The sequence below is a fragment of the Catharus ustulatus genome, chromosome 13, assembly GCF_009819885.2.
Source record: "Catharus ustulatus isolate bCatUst1 chromosome 13, bCatUst1.pri.v2, whole genome shotgun sequence".
Lineage (NCBI taxonomy): Eukaryota > Metazoa > Chordata > Aves > Passeriformes > Turdidae > Catharus > Catharus ustulatus.
Genome location: NC_046233.1, coordinates 14,487,354 through 14,508,261, shown reverse-complemented (window position 1 = coordinate 14,508,261; position 20,908 = coordinate 14,487,354). Strand labels below are relative to the sequence as shown.

General features: G+C 40.3%; 1 protein-coding gene across 15 annotated transcripts in view; it reads left to right on the top strand.

Annotated features, from left to right (window-relative positions):
* The window catches only part of CACNA1D (calcium voltage-gated channel subunit alpha1 D), a 171,158-nt gene that overhangs the window by 77,237 nt on the left and 73,013 nt on the right, over positions 1–20,908 (top strand). For 12 of the 15 annotated variants that reach the window (XM_033071448.1, XM_033071451.1, XM_033071458.1 and 9 more), the window contains exons 8-9: positions 4,338–4,441; positions 13,523–13,692. In XM_033071448.1, coding sequence (XP_032927339.1) covers positions 4,338–4,441; positions 13,523–13,692 — 274 coding nt within the window. Of the gene's footprint in view, positions 1–3,761; positions 3,885–4,337; positions 4,442–13,522; positions 13,693–18,025; positions 18,104–20,908 lie in introns of those variants that run through there. The other 3 variants (XM_033071460.1, XM_042779694.1, XM_042779695.1) reach the window with 3 other exon arrangements.

Below are 20,908 nucleotides of genomic sequence, written 5' to 3'. Positions count from 1 at the left end.
CTCGATTTGCATGCAATTGCATATGAGGATTTTACTCACAATTACCATAGATAGGGATAGATGAAATTTTAATGATTTCTAATTGATGTTTAAGGTTGAAGTTTGCCATCTGCTGCTGTATAATACCAAGGGTTATATCTGCAGTAAACTTTATTTTCCTGATTCACTTCAGTCTTGGTCTCTGATAATTTGTGCTGTGTTGTAATGAAAGTTGATTCCAGCTACAGCACAGCTCACAAAATAATTCATCCAAATGCCACTTGAGGCAGTTTCAGACTGTATCAAGTTTGTCCAATTAGCTCAAGATAGTTCTTCAGGATTGCAGACTCACTACATGTAAACATACACATGTAAACATACAGAGCCAAATCAATAATGTGCAGTGCACATCTACTGTGATGTGAGACAGAATGAGGGATTTGCAGAAACTTCTGTCCTTCATATTGTCCATTATCTCATCTGCCCTCTGGTTGATGTGGTGGACAAACTGCTGAGAGCTGACATTCAAAAAGTAAGACTAGGTCTTTGAAAAGACAAAGGGTGAGAAGGATGGTGCTTGGTGGTGTCCTTGTCATAGGTGGTTTGAAGGCTAAAAGCCTCATGGACTCAAAAAGACAGGACAAGTCCACTGAGAGCCATTAAATTTGACACCTCCTTTGGCACAGTGCATCCCTGAGCTAGGGGGCAGGAGACTTGTGAGACTTTTTGCTGAGGATTTCAGATGTGAGTTCTCCTTGAATTCCTTGCTTTAGCACATCTGGAATTTGTGACTTTAACTCCTTATTCTGCATTTTGGGTGAGAAGTCAGTGTTAATCCCTTCAAATGAATATATCTTGGTTTTGAGGCTGGAGATTTTCCTGTTATGTATATTAACCAAGCTCTTTCTCTGTTTTTAATCAGAAGGCAAATCAATTCCTTTAATCTTTCTTTAATTGGAAGTTATGGGAAATGCCATTTGACATGCATGAAATGAGCAGTAAAGTTTTCCAAAAGGAAAGGGCTTCTTTTTATACTTTGATCTCTGGTATTAATGCAATCTGAAATATTACTTCATGAACAGAAATTACAATTCATTTCTTGATTAGAGTTTAATTGTATCTAGAATTAAATTGTAAAGTTGTTGAGTAGTTTTTAGGAATTCAATTTTAAGTTAGTTCCAAGGTGTTCTGCTAGGTTCAGGTGTTCCTGAATTATGGAATGCTTTTGAAATAGTTCAGGATCTGCCCGAAGTGAAGCACTTTTTCTAGTACTGGTCAACTGCAGTTGCCAATTTTTGCTTCACAAAGCATTAGTCCTAGATAGGTTGCCTAAAACATTGGGCTTAAAATCCTGCTACCTAAATGTGAAAGATTTTTTTTTTTAATGTGTTGCACGTTAAAAAGTGAATGCAAATCACAACTGCTTGTACTAACAGAGCATTTGTGACAGAGCATGAGGATTTCAGCTTTGCTTCTGGGTAACTAAGTCAGCAGAGTGCCTGAAAATATTCTCTTTATGAGCAAAAGCAGAGCATGGAGCTGTACTGCAGTGACTGCCAGAGCTCTGTTTTTTGAGCTTTGCTCAAAGTAAAATTGCAAATATTAATCTCTCAGGTTTTTTAAAAGGATACATAGCAGAAAAATGTTGGCACCAATACCAGATGAATTTATGTCTTCACTCTGAACTCTGTGACTTGGCAACAACTGTTTGCTGATTGTATAGATTGTTAGATACAAAATACATTCAAATGTATTTGAAATTTAATTAAAATGTTTGCTCTGATCAGTTATTGCTAGAAAAACACTTGACCTGCATGGTGAGTCAGGTTTATGAAACAAACTCATTTTGAAAGTAGTAAAATAATTATGAGTATACGTCTAAAAAATTTGAGTAAATATTATTCTTAAAACGTGAGGCCACATGCCTCTGCTTGAAAGAAAATACAAAGGGCAGCATCCTCTGGGATGGGGCAGAAATTCAGTCTGGGCAATGGGATGTTCTGCTCACTGACTTTGGGGCTTCATTGCTAAAACTTATCCAATGCAGGGAATTTGCTTTGACAGAATGGGTTTGGTGATAAAACCCAAAACTTCACAGCCACTGTCCTTAACAGAAAGGATGTGAATATTGCAGAAGTGAACTAGGAAAGCTTTGGATCTCTTGAAACGGAAGGTAATAATCCCAATCTTGCTGGATGACTATAACCCCTTCTTATCATCTCCAAAAATGCAGTTTTATTGGAAGAGGAAAAAAATCCAAATCAAATATGTATTTTCAAGATTTTTTTCTTTTTCTGTAGCAAGTGTAATTTCAAGCTACTTTTCAGCACCTCAGTTCAATTAAAAAAGCATTTTAAGAGATGATACACAGGCTCTTTTAAAAGGTGCATGAAGAAGCTGTGTAAACTCATCTGGTTTGTTTACTTTAGTAAATATAACCTGGTGCTATCACAGATCACCATGGAGGAGAAGTGCCTTAGCCTGCAAAGCTAAAATCTCCTGTCTTAGGGCCCCCTTGCAGAAACTGGGATTATGATATTTAATTTAAGGACAGGGGAAAAAAGAAGTAATTTTGAGAAATGTTTGCTCCCATGTTTAGTAGTTTTAGTCCAGCAGAGATGTTAAAGAGAGATGTCAAACTTGACTGTCAATAGAGCTCAAAGCCTAATCACAAATTTCGGATACAACAACCCCAGCAGTGTTCACAGAAGAGAAAACAGACTTGCAATTAGATTGTTCTACAGTACCATGTGCAATTTTATTATCTGCTGAATCTTCATGATTATAAAACATCTGAAGAACAATCCAGTGCAAAAGCCAGAATAATTCCTCTTCAAGAAGAGCCATTTCCAAGAAGCTTCACATCGGAATTATTTTTGTGATTTATCAAAATGTCTTTTTGCACCTGACTCCTGCACAAAAAACAATTTTCCCTGTTTTATACTATCTATTTTTCTGAATAAGCCTTTTTAGATCTCCATGGGTATGTTTTACACGTCATCCTTTGATAGGTGTGATGAACTGGCTACGAAGAGCAAGTGGAAGAAACCTTTATAGAAAGCCTTGTGTGAGTCTATAAAGAGTGTATTGAAAGCTCAGTGACTTCAACCTCACTTAAAAAAAACCCAAAAACCGAAACAGCAACAACTTCTCAAACTTAATTCAACCTTGATCTGGGTACAGCTTATGTTCAGAAGTTTTCCTGGAATGTTTCTATGTTTCCATTAAATTTCTAAAATTTATTTTCAGGTTTTCATTTTCTTCAAGTTGTGTTCACGCTTTTTACACAGATTCATTCTCATTTATTTCTTTTTAAATTGATTTACAATGTCTGATTGCATTTGACTGCTTTCTTTCAGGAAAAACTGTGGGAATTCTGTGTTACAAAAAGTAACACTGCTTGGTACAGTTGAGATACACATTGTTGTTTATTTTCTCAAATGGTCATGCATGTAGGTACATGAAGTAAAATTCCTAATGTTTCAATATAATTTGTGATCATCATCTTAATTGGAGATCTGAAATTTAGTTCATGTTCTCAGCATTAAAGAACAGAGCTGTTGCAGTGCTCCATTTATGTTTGGTAATATTTCTGATCCAAATGCTAGGTTCACTCAGCATTTTGTTTTAAGGATTGTGTTGGAAATGCAGAGTTAATGTGGCCAGTGCCTTCTTGCTGTCATTTTCTTTGATTTCTGAAGGAATGCACAGAATGTTATCTAACCTGAACTCTCCTTTCTCTGACTCTTCATTGCTGTTAATACAGTGATCTACTCTATAAGGTCATCTTATTTCTTGCAGATGAATGATGCAATGGGATTTGAATTGCCATGGGTGTATTTTGTCAGTCTCGTCATCTTTGGGTCATTTTTCGTACTAAATCTTGTTCTTGGTGTATTGAGCGGGTAAGCATACACCTTTTTCATCATGAAGGCAGAGTCCTGAATTCAGTTGCCGTGAACACACAGGTTATCCCATACAGGTGAGACTTCAGTTAGGATGAAATCTTTTAATAAACCTCTATTGCTTCCTCCTCTAATTAGAACACAAAAACTTTTCTTGTAGCTCTCATATAAGTAATGTACAAACACCAAAATTGGAGTTTAGAGCTGTCCTATTCCTCTGTCCTTTTGGCAAAGTTATAAAATAAGACTCATTTAGATGTTATTCCAATCCTCTAAAGCCTCACATCTACAACAAAATTTGGGTAAGTAAATTCAAACAATTGTTTATTCACTTTTTAAAGATCTGGATAAACCATAAACTTTGAGTCAAGCCTATGTGATCTGGCAGCTGCAAAAAGGACTCTGCTGTTTAACGAATGACTGAATCATAACTTATTTCCTTGCGTTTTACAGGTAAATGATGCAATAGGATGTGAGTGGCCATGGATCTATTTTGTTAGTCTTATCATCCTTGGCTCATTTTTCGTACTTAACCTGGTTCTTGGTGTACTTAGTGGGTAAGCAGTTGAGTTAACATTGTGTATGCTACTGCTACTTGTAAGGTGGCCTCTGCATTTATTTACTCAAGCTTCTCAGCAATGGCTTTTTGCATGCACTTGAGACTGATGTCATCCTGCCAGTGTTTGCTCTTTGGACTGAACTGTGTGATTCTATTGCCTGTATCTGTCTTGACATCACGTTCACCATGCTTGCCAAAAATATTCATCCAGTGAGGCACTAATCTCCTTATTCTGTAATATTCCTGCAGGAAAAAAGATTTTGTGCACAGAGCTGGGTAGTGCACCTGTACAAATATCCTCCCCTGTTGTTATATGCAAGTGTCTTTTTCTGAAAGACCAACTTTTGCTTTTGGTTAGGTAGTCATAGTGCAATTGGAGTTTTTCATGTTTACCAGTCACATGTTTTGCTCAAAATATGGCAAAATATTTTAAATAAGTGCTCCAAGACCTGTCTTGCAGAGTGTGGCTGCACTGCCCTGACACAGTGTTCAGTGGCTCTGGGTTGTAGAGCTGTGAACTGCTGGGACAACCTTCACAGGAACTGATAAATGTATCAATAACAATATAGCAATTTAATATAGCTGTCAGGGGGAGTTTGTCATAGGTTTTTATGGTTTGTGCACTCCAAGCTCCAGCTAAGAACTAAAGCCATGCCAGTTCTAGCAGTAAAATGTACTTTAAAACTATGGTTTATGGCAAGAGTTTGCCAGGTTTTCTTTATACAAAGTCCCCTTATGTGAAGTTACAACCCTATTTCCTTTGCCATTTCCTGATTTCTAACACACTTGAGCTTGAGAAACTCCAGTTTATGGTGAAGATATTTTTTGAAAAGTAAATACAAGGATCCAACTATCATTCAAATGCTGAAAGGGAAATTATTGTGGTTGTATGCATTAGGTTTTAGTGATACAGCAAACAATATTGTTCTGGCAATCTCAGGCAAGTTTTGCCATCTTTGTTAGCCAACAGGAAAATTTCCCTTGTGTGGAAAACAGCCTGTCCTTTGAAGGTGTCTGGTAACAGATAATGAATATTCCTATTTTTTCTTCCATGACTCAAATTGTTATTGGTTTGATTTTTCTGTTTAAAAAAAAAAAATTACAGGGAAAGTGACACCAAATTTTGTTTTGTTACATATGTTAATTTCTTTTCCTGAAGTCATGGAAATTCAGAGATACTCTCACGAATCAGCTTAACATTTGATTTACTATGCTTGAAATACTGTGTGAAATTTTCAACAGTATGATACATATATTTTTTGGAATATAGAGTAGTTTTTTAGCTGCATTCCAATACAGGGAAGAGGTGTCCCCTTCTCCTTGGGTTCCTTTCTGCAGACAAGAAATCACCACTGATTTCTAGGTTTTGTGTGATCCACTAAGCTCTAAAGCTCCTCACAACTTTTGCTGGCTTCCCTTGGATTTTCAGTGCACAGAAATGGCAGTGAAAAATGGGATGTGAACTGTCCTTATATTCATCAAGCCATTAATTGCTAAATTTATTTTTCTGCCATGATGTCAGCCAGGGTCAATTGAGTGCTCAGGGAGCTTGATGAATTGTCTGAATCCATATTTGTCCTGAATACATGAAAGAGCCTTCCTAAAAATCCAATTTTTTGTTTTCTTTCTGAAGACAATGACACTGGAGAGCTGAAGGGTATAAATATCACCAAGGACTGACATAGAAAGTCAAAGGAGATATTCCTAAAAGATACCTACCATAGCAAACTGATGTTGGGTACAGAAGTGAAGAGAATGTCCTGGCATACTTGTTTGAAACTCTGACAAACAAGGGCCAGTGTGCAATACTGTTCCTCTGATTTATTTTGATCAGTATAGGGCAGTTGTATATAAATAATTTCCCCCATACTTTTTGTTTAGAGTTACTAGTCTAGTCTAAATTTTATGGATAAATTTGATGTACTTGTAAAATCCAATGGATGTTTGTGTTTCTTAGTAGAAAGATATTTTTCATTCTGAGCCAAGCATTGAATATGCAACACATAAATTTTTTTGGTTTTATTTAAATGTTATTAGGTTTCATGTTTTATAATCTTCAAACCATAACACAAAAACTTGGTTTGTGATAAATTACACATAGAGTTAAATTTTACTAAACCAATCAACTATCAAGAATGCAAAAATTATGCCAACTTACTAGAAAAGCATGGCTTTGCATACAGATTTTGAAAGTGGAATCTGAATGCCTAATACCTTTTCTGTATGAAAGTGTTACTTTATATCAAGTTATGCCATGTACATTTAAATCTGTTTGCTTTTTTTGATCTGTTTGTTGTTTTAAAAATTCAGTTATTCTCTTTGCACTCCTTTGTTACTCTGTGACCATCTGCCTCTCTGTATTTCTGTAATGCCTCTTGTGCACTGCATGTTTGATGTATGGATGAGAATGATGATTTGGCAGATCTTTTGTTTTACATCTAGCTCTTTTTGAAGGTGAGTATTTCCTGGTGATCCATGTCAGTCTTGCCTGCAGAAGGTGATATTCTTAAAAAAATACAGTTCCTATTTTTAATATCAAGTGTAAATGAATAGAAACAATGTGTGTATGAAATCTGCATGTGGTAAATATTGTAATTTCTGCATGGAAGCTGACTGTGGAGATTTTTTCCTAAGAAATTCCCTTGAATAACAAGGATGGAGAGAATTCATAGGCTTGAGTTAATTCAGCTTTTACAAAAAACTCTAAAAACTTCTAAAAACCTTTTTACTCTGTATTAGACACTATAAGTATTCACATTATTTTAAAAGTAAATTCTCTGAAGGCATGAAGTACTAGGCACAGAAACTGGGAGCTCAGGACAGGCCTCCTCCAGATACCTCAGTGTAAAGTCCAGAGCACATCATGGCTATTGGTGCAAAAGAGTGAGCTGAAATTGAAAGTGAGAAATTATAAGGTTAAGGTTATTAGAAAGTTTACAAATGAAGATCAGGATGGAGATACTCATCCATCCTGAAAGTGTAAAAAGTTAAAATAATAAAAAAAAAAGTTAAAATAGGCATGTCAGTAATTCAGCATGTATTAAACTGGTTTGCTACGAACAGAAGAAGTAAATTATGAAGCTTCAAAACTTGTTTATCAAGAGGCATAGCTTTTAATGATGCATGATAATCTATTTCTGAAGATAGTCCTTATCATTAGGAGATGGGTTCTGCTGATGGCATTTTCTGCTCAAGGCATTAGTATTTCTTTGGATAGCCATGGGAACAAATAAAACCTTTCAAACACAATTTAATACATCTATAAGTTGAATTTATTGCCTTGCAAAGGATACCAAAACATAAGCTTTGACATGTCCTTACGTCCTCCTACATGTGATCTTGTAGGTTACTGAGTGAATGTTAATTTTTCCCATTACTTTCCCCAGTAATTTTTGCAACGTATATACATAGTGATTCTAAAATCTAAGAGTGTGTACTCATCCACCCCAATCTCCCAGCAATATCTGTCAATGTCATAAAAAATGTTGGTGCAGATAAGCTTATACACCTGACTGTTGTCTACAGTATATATGGAAAATATCATAGAAAAAGACATTTGAATAATGATACAGCAAATAGAAAATGGCAGTAAACTGTCATCCATAGCAAAGGGAAAAGGAGCTGGTTTTGACAGTGTTCCTTTTTGCAGCAGCAGGAAGGCCTAGTGAAAAATATAAATAGAAATTATTACTGCAAATTTAGTTCCGTCCAGTAGATAAACTGAATATACATTGAAAACAAGGAGAGGGACTCCAGCTTTAGATCTCAGGAGGTTGTAAGCTGAAGCAAGCTTTAATTTGTGTCCTGGTGAAAGTAAGACTCACATAAATGAAAAACAAGGAACTGTTAGATTTGATCAATCAATTGAATATTCAACTAATAATTAATCAGCAAACACTTTCAGCTGTAGGCAGCAGTAAATAACTGGTTGCTTTAGACAGAAACCACTAAAGTCAGTGTGGGCTGTTCTGTACTCTTGAATAAGAACTTGGAAGGAATTGATTTTATTTCATTCCTGTCTGAACTCACCACACCAAGATTTTTTGGGATGAGTCCTGTGGGGTGCTGGTGAGCCCCTGGCAGGAGCAAACCATGGCATTTTCAGAAGCTCCATTGAGGACACATCCCCATGCCAGGTGATGGCAGGGCTTGGTCCTGTGCTCAGAACTCCCTCTTCTAACATGAAATCCAGAGTGTCCTGAGCCAAATGGGACCAGATCCAGGAGAGAAAGGGCACATCTTAACGTGCAGACCTAATTAGCAATGGCCTGAAACGTCAGATCTCAGTTTTATTGCTCTGTCAAATGATTCCCTGCTTGTCTGTTCCTACTGATGATCCCAGAGAATTCATGAGCACTCTGGCACAGACTGCACAGGTCCTTGCTCCACAGAGGTGCTGCTGGAGTTGTTGAATGCACATTTTGTTAATTGCTAATGAGCTCCATAGGCATAGCCATGGCAAGGTAATACCAGTTTGCATTTCCCCATCAAGAGCCCAATGCTTCTTGCTCAAGGAAAATTCCTTGGTTTTGTCCTACAGTAATAATTCTAGTGTTCAGCCTGTGAATTCTTTTTTCCCTAAAAGAAGGGGTGACAATGATGTATACAAATCTCCTGTAATTAAAGATGTGATGTTACTTAACCTTTTTTATGTCTCTCCACATCTGTTACACTTTACACCCAGCTGTGAGCTGCTGTCCTTGCTTAGCTGTACACTTGAAGTAGTTTTAGTTTTCTGACTTGATTCTGCTAATTTGTTGGTTGGTATGGTTACCACTTGTGAAACCTCTCCTGCAAGTGGGGTGGCCAACACTGTACTCCTGTGAGTACATTTTTGTTATTATGTGACTGCTCTCTGTGAATAAATGAGTCTGGGATGTCTGGTTGGCAGTTCTAGATATAGAATTAGCTTAACACTTTCCACATACCAGACCCTGTGTGCAGTGAGCTCTGTACTGCAGGAGATTGACTCTCCCTCCCACTGCATTTGCAGTGACACAAAAGGGCAGGAATATGGCTAAGGAAGGATTTGTGTCCTGGTTTATGCTTGGATATTAAAAGCACCCCTTTGTTTCATATCAATGCCTAGAGCTGCACAGCAGTTTCAGCAATGCTCATGGGGAGCTGGGCAGGCCCCCTGATGAAATGTCCCTGGCCTTTAGCATGGGAAAGCTTTCAGCTGGCAGGAGGCTGTATAGGTGTCTCTAGTTCCTACACCTGTGAATATACAGAGAGAAGGGAGAGTATACCAAAAGCATTTCAACAAATTGCCTTAGGCTTTTGGTTAATATGACTCTGCCTGTAATTGAAGGTGTGAGAACCAGGGAGATGTAATTGTGTCCCAGCAGGCACTCCCTGCTGCCACTTCCACCTTGTTGCATCAAGCATCCATTCCCAACTGATGCACACCAGCAGGGGTTATTTCACTCTGCTGAAGAAAGAAAAATCTGGCATGATTACCCCAGACTATTGAAGCATGAATTCAAGCCCTGCATTTTATATGCTTCTGCCTCAGCAACCATTGATGATGATGGTGTTGTGCCTGCACAGAGAAATGAGATCATCTTTCTGCTAAGAGACAAAGAATTTTTAGGCAACATAAATAAACCCTGAATTTTATATGGTAGGTTAGTTATCACTAAAAGTAAATGAGATTATGTAAATTAGTCTCCTTAAATGCTTTATTTTGCAAGTGATGTTTCTATTGTGCTGCAGATGCAGCACTCCTTGCCCAAAATACTTTAAAGTATCAGATCCAGGTCATTTTATCAAACCAGACTGAAATGCATGTTTCAAAGTTAGCTCTTAGCACAGGCATTTGTTAAACCAAATATTTACAGAGCTTAAGTCCACTTACTGCAATTAATGTGCAGTTTCTTGAGCCTGTCAGCTTCAGAAGCTGCTGGCCTGAGTGCTGGGTTGAAGACAGGGAGGCCAGTTCAGGCCACCAGTCTGACCACGTCAGTCCCTATGCTGCCTACAGAGATGAAAGCTTTTCTTTTCCTGGACCCACTCCACACTCTCCCCTTCCCACTCCACAGCCATGAAATGCTGCACAAGCAGCTGTCATAGTCCTCATTCCAGGAGATCAACAAATGTCCATGTATCTCTATCTAAATATTCAAGTATCTTTTTGTCCAGATGTCTTTGTCAGAAGCTTTAAAGAGCCAACATCTCTCGCTCTTCTCAACTCCATCATCTTTTTCAAATTACTTATTTCTGGCTAAGAAAAAGAGATGCTTTTGTTTTGCCAACAGGAAACTCATTGCTTTCCAATTCTATTAAATTCTCCTAATTCGAGGCATTTCACTAGAAGAAGTATGTGCATTTGTGTCTGGGGGATGTCCCTTCATTGTGGATGTGACAGAAAAAAAAATACCATAGAGCCAGATTCCCCTGAAGAATATTGTCTTCTCATGTTTTGTAGTTCCTTATAAACAGTCAAGTTTTAAAAATAAAATTAAAATTTTTAAATACCATGGAAATAAGCACCCTTGCATCTCCCCCTGCTGATAAGTTGCAGCAGCCTGTAACAACCTGCACCATCTGACTTCTCTGCAGCATTAAAGGGAAAGGTCAGAATCAGCTGTGGATATAAAAAAATAGGTTTAATTCTCTGCATGCAGGTGTTTTCATGTGAAGTCAGAGTTAGAGTGGCTCAGCCATGGGTGAAGTCCTGTTCAAAGTATCAGCCTTGCCAGCTAATTAATTAAAAAATTATTTCATCCATTTCACTCTATATAATAACAGCAACTTCTGTTTTACTTCACCCTCCTGCATCACATCTTTGAATTAATGAAAAATACCTGAAGGACTTCAAATGAGAAAGACATGAATACTTAGTAAAGGCCAGCAAGGCTTGTTACTTCTCATTTCCTACTCTGCTGTGATAGCTCCTTCTCCAAAGCTACTGCCTTGGGAAGTGAGTCATGAGAGTTTCCTCAACCAGGTGTAAAGGACAGTCCCTAATCCTCTCTCTGAGAGGAGCTTAAACCCAGATTCCTTGACCCAAACACATTCTTATTACTGACTTGTGAAATGACTCTGGGTTTTTGAGAGTCATTATCTTTCAGAGAGATCTTTAGAGCCTCTCTTTCGCTGGTGTTTTTTGTGAGGAGATGGCCTCTTGCAGCATCTCATCCTTGGATGGGAAGGGAAGAGTAGCAAGTGCAAAGCAAGTACTGGCATTCTTCAGCTTCATTAGAGTGCCATCAGATGGAACAGGATGATCTCCATGTGCCAAGCTGAAATGCTGTTGAATTAAGTCCTCAACTGTAAAAGATGTAATGCCTGCCTCTTAGTATTTGCAGCAGAAAGCTGTGTAACTTCTGCAATGTGACATTAACAAAACCTCCAGCATCTCTATAGTTGTATGTAAACAGCTTAACCTTAAATTTACTGATGTCCTCTAAACACTAAATTTTCCCTCTGACATGTTTAAAGACTAAAAAAGCTAATGAAAATAAATAAGAAGCCCCTTGGTGAGACTGTCTTTGCAATTCTAAATAAAAAGTGTATGTCACCAAACTGAAATATTATATTGAAAAACAGATTTTCTGTTATTCTGTTTTCTTAGGACAACATTTTTATTGCTAATTGTTTTACCTTCTTAAAATATTTTTCTGTCTTATACTAATTTTACAATATTTTCCAGTTGAAAAAGGCCATTATTTAGTGGTTCAATGAATTTCCCCTTAAGACCATATTAATTAGGGGATATTTTCAAGTGAAATTTTCCAATAAATAAAGGAGTTGCAAATTCACAGTAAATGAAGCTGCTTTAAACATTTTTAAAGTTTAACTTAAGCCCTATTGTAAGATTAATGGGACTAGCAATAGAACAAATGGTAAAAGCTTAAAGCTGAATGAAAACAGTTTAGATCATTATTAGGAAGAAATTCTTCAGGGTGCCCAGAGCAGCTGTGGCTGCCACATCCCTGGAAGTGTCCAAGACCAGGCTGAACAGGACATGGAGCAGCCTGGGATAGTGGAAGGTTCCTACAGCAGGAACATGGAATGGGATGAGCTCTGGGGTCCCTCCCAATCCCAACCCTCCAACGATGAACATGTTAGTCAGGACAAGCTTAATTTAAATACTGAATTATTTGTACTTAGAATACTGTCCAAAGGATCCTTGCCTGCCTAACACTACATATTGATGCTCAGATAAATTGGAATGTGTTGATTCTTGTAGCAAAGGGGGTTACTCATTTGGAGCTGTGGTTGTAGTGATGTTGGCACGTGAGACATTGTGAATGGAGAATGTACTTGTTAATTGTCTTGAGTTATATTTCATTAGAATCTTAGATTTATGGGTTAATTCAGGTTGAAAAATACCTTAGGAGGCCATGTTATCCAATCTCCTCATCAAAGAACATGATTTCATTATTTTTATTATCATTCCATGATAATTTAGGGATTGATCCTAGCCATGAACTAAACTGGATGGACAGTCCAATATATTATCTTGAGATTGGGGCAGTGAGATTGAGAATTAAGTTTCTGATCTGTCAGAACAGGACTTCTAGGTTGGGCAGGGAGCAAATTTCCAAAGGCTCAGGAGTCTATGTGTGATATAGTTAAATGAGAGCTCAATATAGCAGTTCTGGAATACTGTGTGTTTGGACATGGCCAGTGAACTGTGTCTGGGAGAGGAACGATTTTAGAACTGGCTACCACAATTTGCTTTTCACTGAAAATTAATACTTAAATGTGAAAATACTTCACTATTGTAAGTTAGTTTCTATTTGTAGATAAAAGCAATTTTAAAATCTCTATGGAAGAGCAGTAATCAAATGGGGAGAACAAGCTCTTCCCTTATGGAAAAGGGAGTAAAAAATAATTACTCAAAAATACTGCTTAATTTTTGATTAAATCATGAAAGCTCTGGAAGTTGAGCTGTAACATGGTAGGGATTTGCCATGACTTCTTTGCACCTCTGCCTTGTTTTCAAAGCAGTGCTCAAATCTTCACTGTGTTTTCTATGTCACTGTGCTAATCTGCAGTATCAAGATTTTGATCAAAATACCAATGAGTTTGTCAATCAGTGGTTTCTTTCTGCTTTATCTGCATTTGATAGAGAATTTTCCAAAGAAAGGGAAAAAGCCAAGGCCCGAGGGGACTTTCAGAAGCTACGTGAAAAACAACAGCTGGAAGAAGATCTGAAGGGGTATTTAGACTGGATTACCCAGGCAGAAGACATTGACCCTGAGAATGATGAAGAGGCTGATGAAGAAGGCAAGAGGAACAGTACGTATTCCTTCCTCTCTACTTCTGTGGGGACAGTTTGACTCCTCCTGGGGGTGTTACACTGCAGGGAACACAGCCTGCCCAGTGCTTTCCCTGTTTGCAGAAGTGTTGGTGGCACAGCAATTGTGTGTTAATATGGAGATGCTGAGTCATGGAAGTTAATTTGGAATTTTACAACAAAATTCTGCTTGGGGTATCCATGTATAAATCACTGTCTGCATCCAGTCACTACTGAGACTTATAAACTTCACTTTGTTTGTGTTCTGGAAAGAGTTAGTGCAGAGAAGCCATGTGCCACTAAGTGTCATTGTAAATCCTTGGAATGTGTTTTCCTGTGGGTGCATGCAAGGGAAATAATGATGGTATAAAGAGCTTAAATATATGACTAAAGCTACAGTCAAGAAATAACCTTGTGCTAATACTGAGGGTTTTTTGTTGTTGTTGAAATAGGAATATGACATTCTGGGTCTTTCTTTTTGATATTTAGAATACAATATAAAATGTTTTTTACTGCTTGTCTTAACTGGATGTGCAATAAATGAAATCTCATGGGATTTTCACTTGACACTAAGAAATATGATTTATGATGTATTTATTTGACAGTAGGCTATTATAAACAGGCAATTTATCCTGTAGTGACCCTCTTGTGCTTCTAACCCAAGTCCTAAGGTATAAGAACAAGTTAATTTCATGATACTATAAAAACTATTGAAGTTATAATTAATTTCTATATACCTGAACATTCTAGTAACAGCAGTATTTTAATGTCAATTTAGCTGGGGTTATTTTAGCCTCTTTTTCATGTTTGCAGAGCAGTAGTTAAAATTTTCATGAGAAGTTTTAGAGCAGTACATAAATGAGAATAGATTCAGGATGTGATTACTGATTTAACACTAAGTCTAAGATTAAAGTCTAAATTTCAGTATCTATTCTAATGCTACTTAGCACCTTGTTTTTAATGTTATACTCTGAAAAGTCATGGCTTGTGTTCATTTAGATATCATAGGGTATCCATACCATATTTATAAGGGTAAATAAAGGACAGCTCAGAATAGTATTTTCTGTGTTGAAATGATGCATTATTACCATTGCTTTTCTTCTAGTGTTGCTAATTAATTGTGAACTGTTCTTTTAAGTCACCTTACTTTTCAGGTGCAGTAAGTGGTAGAAGTTATGTGGTTTGATATTGAAGTATCTGATTTTAAACTTATCTCTGTATTGCAGATATAGTAATAGTTTTTCAAAATCTTTGAATTTCAGAGTTTTATTAGTCCTTCAGTTCAATAAAAGTGGAGTATGGGAGCATGAAACTGTTACTGTCTGGAAGGACACTGATTTTATGAGAGGCTGGAAGGCAACCTGTGGGTTGGTGTTGATTCCAGCATCACTGGAAACGAATAATTTCTGTCAGTTGGAAAATGTGTTGCACAAATAGAATTTTTATCTAGAACAGAGCTCACTAGACCTAGTTATTACTACTAATGTGTGGAAATAAACTGTGAGTTGGAGTACCAGTATAAAATCCTAAGCCTGAGATGGCACATTTTATGGAGTAAATACACTTTGTGCAAGGCTGCTGTAGAATTGTAGGTGATGCTGGGTTCACAAAGAGTGTTGGATGACTGGGTTGTCAGCTGTGGTGCCAATGGACTGGGTTTGCAGGTGAAATCCCAGGAACCCTTTTTGTCCTGTTCAAACTAGATGTTTGTTAATAGGCTGCAAAAACCCCTATTTGCTCTGACATTGCTTAAACAACTTTGAGGTCATGCAGATAAAAAATGCTTTGTATAGCTACTGAGTTTGAAAGAAACTTTAAGTCTAAATTGTTAATTTAGGCATAATTTTAGGCTAAGTTGAAGGTTGTAGAAGATTTGCAGAGTGAAAATAGAAGGAAAGTACTTAAAAGAGCTTTAAGAGAAGTGCCAAGAATTTACAGTAATTTCACGACCATAAGGCGCACCGGACTATAAGGCGCACCCCCCGGGAGCCGGCACATTTTGCAACTTTGTAGATCAGATAAGGCGCACCGGTCTATAAGGCGCACCAGGTTTTTTTTGCAGCGAGGCTCCGCCCCCAGCTCCTCCCGCACGCTTGCTGGCCGAGGCCCCGCCTCAATCCGGCAGCCATTGGCTCCCGGGCCTGCCTGTACCCGGCAGGGCCGGGCTATGCCCACCGCCGCTCCGTGCAGCATCCCCAGGGCCCCGCTGTTCCGGGAGTTCCCTGGCGCTCCGGGTGACCCAATGCCGGCAGGCTTGCCCCGTGCCGCCGCTGCCCCGATTCCAGCTGCTTGCCCCCTCCCCGCGTGGCAGCCGCTCCGATTCTGGCGGTTTTCCCCCTCTCCGCATGGCGGCCGCCGTGCTTCCGGCGGTTTTCGCCCCCCCCGCGCGGCGGCCGCGGTGATTCCGGGGGCTTTCGCCCACCCCGCGCAGCGGCCGCTGTGCTTCCGGGGGCTTTCGCCCACCCCGCGCGGCGGCCGCCGTGCTTCCGGGGGCTTTCGCCCACCCCGCGCGGCGGCCGCCGTGATTCCGGGGGCTTTCGCCCCGCCCGCGCGGCGGCCGCCGTGATTCCGGGGGCTTTCGCCCACCCCGCGCGGCGGCCGCCGTGATTCCGGGGGCTTTCGCGCCGCCCGCGCGGCGGCCGCCGTGATTCCGGGGGCTTTCGCCCCCCCCGCGCGGCGGCCGCCGTGATTCCGGGGGCTTTCGCCCCCCCCGCGCAGCAGCCGATCCGATCCCTGCGGCTTTCGCCCCCCCCCGCGCAGCAGCCGATCCGATCCCTGCGGCTTTCGCCCCCCCCCGCGCAGCAGCCGATCCGATCCCTGCGGCTTTAACACCCCCCGCAAGGGAGCCGTCCCAATGTCGGCGGACCGGCCCCGCGCGGGGGTGGCCCCGAAGCCGGCGGGACGGCCCTGCGCGGGGGAGGCCCCGATGCCGGTGGGGAGGCCCCGAAGCCGGCGGGTCCGCCCCGCGCGGGGGCGACCCCGAAGCCGGCGGGTCCGCCCCGCGCGGGGGCGGCCCCGATGCCGGCGGGGAGGCCCCGATGCCGGCGGGTCCGCCCCGCGCGGGGGCGGCCCCGATGCCGGCGGGGAGGCCCCGATGCCGGCGGGTCCGCCCCGCGCGGGGGCGGCCCCGATGCCGGCGGGGAGGCCCCGAAGCCGGCGGGTCCGCCCCACGCGGGGGCGGCCCCAAAGCCGGCGGACCCGCCCCGCACGGGGGAGGCCCCGATGCCGACGGGCTCTCACTTCCGGGGTGGCAAATGTCGCAACTTTGTAGATCAGATAAGGCGCACCGGACTATAAGGCGCACTTCCGGTTTTGGGGGGAGATTTTAGTCAAAAGGGTGCGCCTTATAGTCGTGAAATTACTGTAATTTCAGGCAGACATATATGTTTTTGTTTGGAAATTTCCAGTGAAGAGACAATCTTCTAGCACTCCTGGATTTATGAACATGTCCTTAAATATGTGGCTTGGTATTTCATTTTTAGTATCAACTGCAACAACCTGTAAAGGAGGAAGGGTTGCTGAGTTGCTCCACCTCCTTGCCTTTCAGATATTATTAGGAAAAAAAAATTAGTTAAAATATATTGCTGATGTTTTTTCTTGAGCCATCTTGGAAGCATGAAGTAGAGCTCAGTCCCAAGATTGTCAGAATAATAATAATTTTCAGGCTTCTAGGCAACTATATCCCTGCTTTGAATATCTAAACCTCTGGGTGATCCAGATTACTGCTGGTTTATGGTGCTGGAAGATCACCATGGTGCTCTTCAATGATGTAGAAGAGCTCTGGGTTTGGGATACAGAAGATCTCTATGCCAGGCAAAGATAGAGATTTCAAAGATGGTTAAGCCAGTGATTAATAGTTTCTCATGTAATCGTTTAAAATTGTAGTTGAGGTTACTGCAATGTCCCCCCAGCATTTGAAAATTCCTAATCAGAGAAGTCATTGAGTCATTTATTTATGAATCCTATGCATTTGTGAATCTCTGCTGCTGAAAATGGGCAGGTATTCAATGCTGTTGAATAACAGAATATCTTTTGATTACTAGAATTGTAAACATGCCTTTAGTGCAAGTGGGAAATCTTTATAATGAACCAATAGCTAATTATCCTGAAGCCAATGAAAAAACTTCCATTGCCTTCAAAGCACTGCGACTTTAGGTCAGAATGCGAGGATCCGTGAGAGGTGAGGGGTTTAGCTGTGATCAGTCGTGCTGCCGGTGATTTCAGTTTGTTCTACCTAACCTTGCCTGTGTTGTGTGTACGGACACGTTTTTGTTTTTTGCGTTGCGACTGCTGCCACCTCCCGCGTCACTGCTGGGATTACATGTGCTTCCCCAGGGCTTACACTGGCTGACTTAATGGAAGACAAGAAGAAAAGCAGACTTAGCTGCTTTGGCCGTTCTTCCAATAAACATGGTAAAACGTGTTTGGATTTGCAGTTGAACTTTTCCTTTGTGCCAATACTGCATAGGATGCGGTAGCTTTCGGGAGCACAAACTGTTTGCATTTCTATAACCAAGGCTCAGCCCTCTGTAGCATGGAACTCCTTGTGCATGCAGAGCTTCCTGCTGGTTGAAGTGCATGTTTGAAACCTCCTAAAACAGAGTTTAATCCATTCACATTTCCACTGAAGTGTCTTTGTCTGTGGCTGCTCTTGAAGAATAGATTTTCTTTTTCAGAAGTCAGGTAAACTAGATAAAAAAATATATTTTAAAGTTAGGTGTGAAGAAAGCAATAGAAGTATTTTACAAGTTTTATAATGCATCATAGTGTAGGCTTAGAACAGCATGATGGTAATATTTACTCTTAACTTTTGATACTTATGATGTAAACTCTGACAAAACACAACAAGCTTTTACTTTTGTTATTGATGGTTTTGTTTCTGTGATTTGTTTTATTCAATTTTCCCCACCCACAGTGGAGATGAACAGGATGTTTAGAGTGTGATAGTTATTTTCAAATTTGCCGAGCAAATGTCCTGTTTCAACGTGAGCACAATTGCAGTAGTTAGGAGATTTAGTTTTAATCCTATCTGCAACTAAGTTATTTGACCAACTGGCTTTCTTGCTGTCCTAAAAATCTGTGTTGTGGCCCAGACTGAGGCTGAAAACTCTCATCCATGCACTTTAGAGAATGCAGAATTCTAAGTCAGAAATTGCTGGGACCTGACAGTCTCATTTTGTGCATAGACTGAGTGTGCTTGAAATTGTTTGTGCAACTGTTACGTGTATTGTCCGATAGCTCACTCAGCTCTAGTGCTGAAATAGTTTTTCTGTAAAAATTGTGAGAAGACAGTTGCAACTTTGAACTTTGTGTTTGCTGTACTATGTGTACTTTGAGCTGTGTATTTCAACACAGCCCTCCAAGGAGCAGGTTCAGGTTCTGGTATCTGTCAGGCAGCAGCCTGGCTCTGGTGGACCTGCTGTCACCTGCTGGCAGTGGCTGCTGTGTCACAGCTGGTGCCTGACCTTGCAAGTCAAAGCCATCCCAAACTCATGGGCACAGGCTTGGATTCTTCTGCCTTGCAGGGCAGGTGCACCTTTTGTGAGTAGGGTTTTTCCCCAAGTACAAATTAATGGCCTAAGTTTATTTCTTCCTGAGTTCATGAGATGATTATGCTGATCTGAGGAGTTGAAGCTTAGACTGTCTCTGGATTAGAAACACCACACTAAGTACTTTTGTTTGTATTCCCTCTATCCCTATTTCCACTAGAAGCAATGTGTGTAGAATATGCAACGTTCCCGAGGTTCACAGTGTCATCCTTCAGGCTTTAAGTGTTGGTTCAGTGATGCTACTGTAACAAAACCTGATTAATTTGCTCTCCTTCCACTGCTATGCAGCCAACCTTGTATTGCTTTTCCATGGGCTGCCTATAAAAACAGACAGCCCATAAGAATGATATACAACAACATTAAATCTGCACTATGAGAAAAGATATCTTGCTACACTATCATGGAGAGCATCTTCCAAACAGACTCCTAAACTGGATTAACCCTGAGAAGCTTCACAGTCAGAAGAGATAGTGCCACTTCTTTCTGAAGTGTTTTCTGGCCATACAGCAGACTTAGGAAAATATGAGATGAATTTGCAATGATAATATTGTCACTTTGAGGATTTTTTTTCACTCTGTTTTTCTGTTTGACTTCCTCAAAGTTTTGGTAAAAAGGATTCAGAAAATTCATGTACTAATTTGAGAAAGAATTAGGAAAATTTTGGAGTTCAAGGAGTTGGTTGGCTGTTACTAGCAAACAGAAGATGTCATTTTTTGTAAGACTGATATCAAATTTTCCAGTTTAAAATAATGCCAAGGTTCTCTGCAGTAGCCAATGCTGATGAACTGTGCAGATCACTCCACTTCTACAGCACTTTTTCCTTCAGCACATGTAACACAGAGCTGCCCAACATGCACTAGTGCAAAAATGACATCAACCTATGGATTGCAAATGTACAGTTGAAGTTGAAACAGGTTAAAATTTTAATCATTTACATTAGAAAGGAAAACATTTCTGACAACAATACTTGACACCAGAGTTTGGTAATTCAGGCTGTAATTTAGCCTGCTTCTGGATCCTACAGGGACACTGAATTGTTGAATTTCAGGATTCTGGGATTTATTTCTTCCAACTCTACCTGGCAAGGGCACATCACTGCTGATAGACAGTGGCTTGCTCTTCAGTGTGCATTAGTTATATTACATCCTGGAGAGGAGTTTGAAATCCCTGCTCCAAAGTCTGAAAACTCCATAGAGTACCTCGTGAATACAACGGATTGTTTTTCTCATGTTATATTCTTATCCACAGAAGCAAAATGTAGTAGTTGATGTATTTGACCTGTTTTCTGTCCACTCAGGAAAGTATTAATCTGCATGCTGTATGGGTTGCTTATATTGTCTAATGCAAGCATTCTTTTGTTTGAAACCAGTTAGCTTAATTGAAGAGATTATTAGATCTAGAAATCTAGATAATCTTGCCAGTAAAATAAGGGCAAAAGGTGAATAAAGAAAAGAGAAAATTTGGCATCTTCTTTTCAATATTGGGGCTCCAGTACAGATCTTAGAGCTGACCCTGCTGAGATCAGTCTCTCAAAAGTCTCTCAAAATTGTGTGCTGTGTTTGCATCATGGACACCACCTGCCCTTATGGAGCTGTGGCCATGGAACTGAGTTGTTTTGAGACCTGGCAGGCTGCTTGCATTAGCAGAGTGGATGTGGACATGCAGTGCT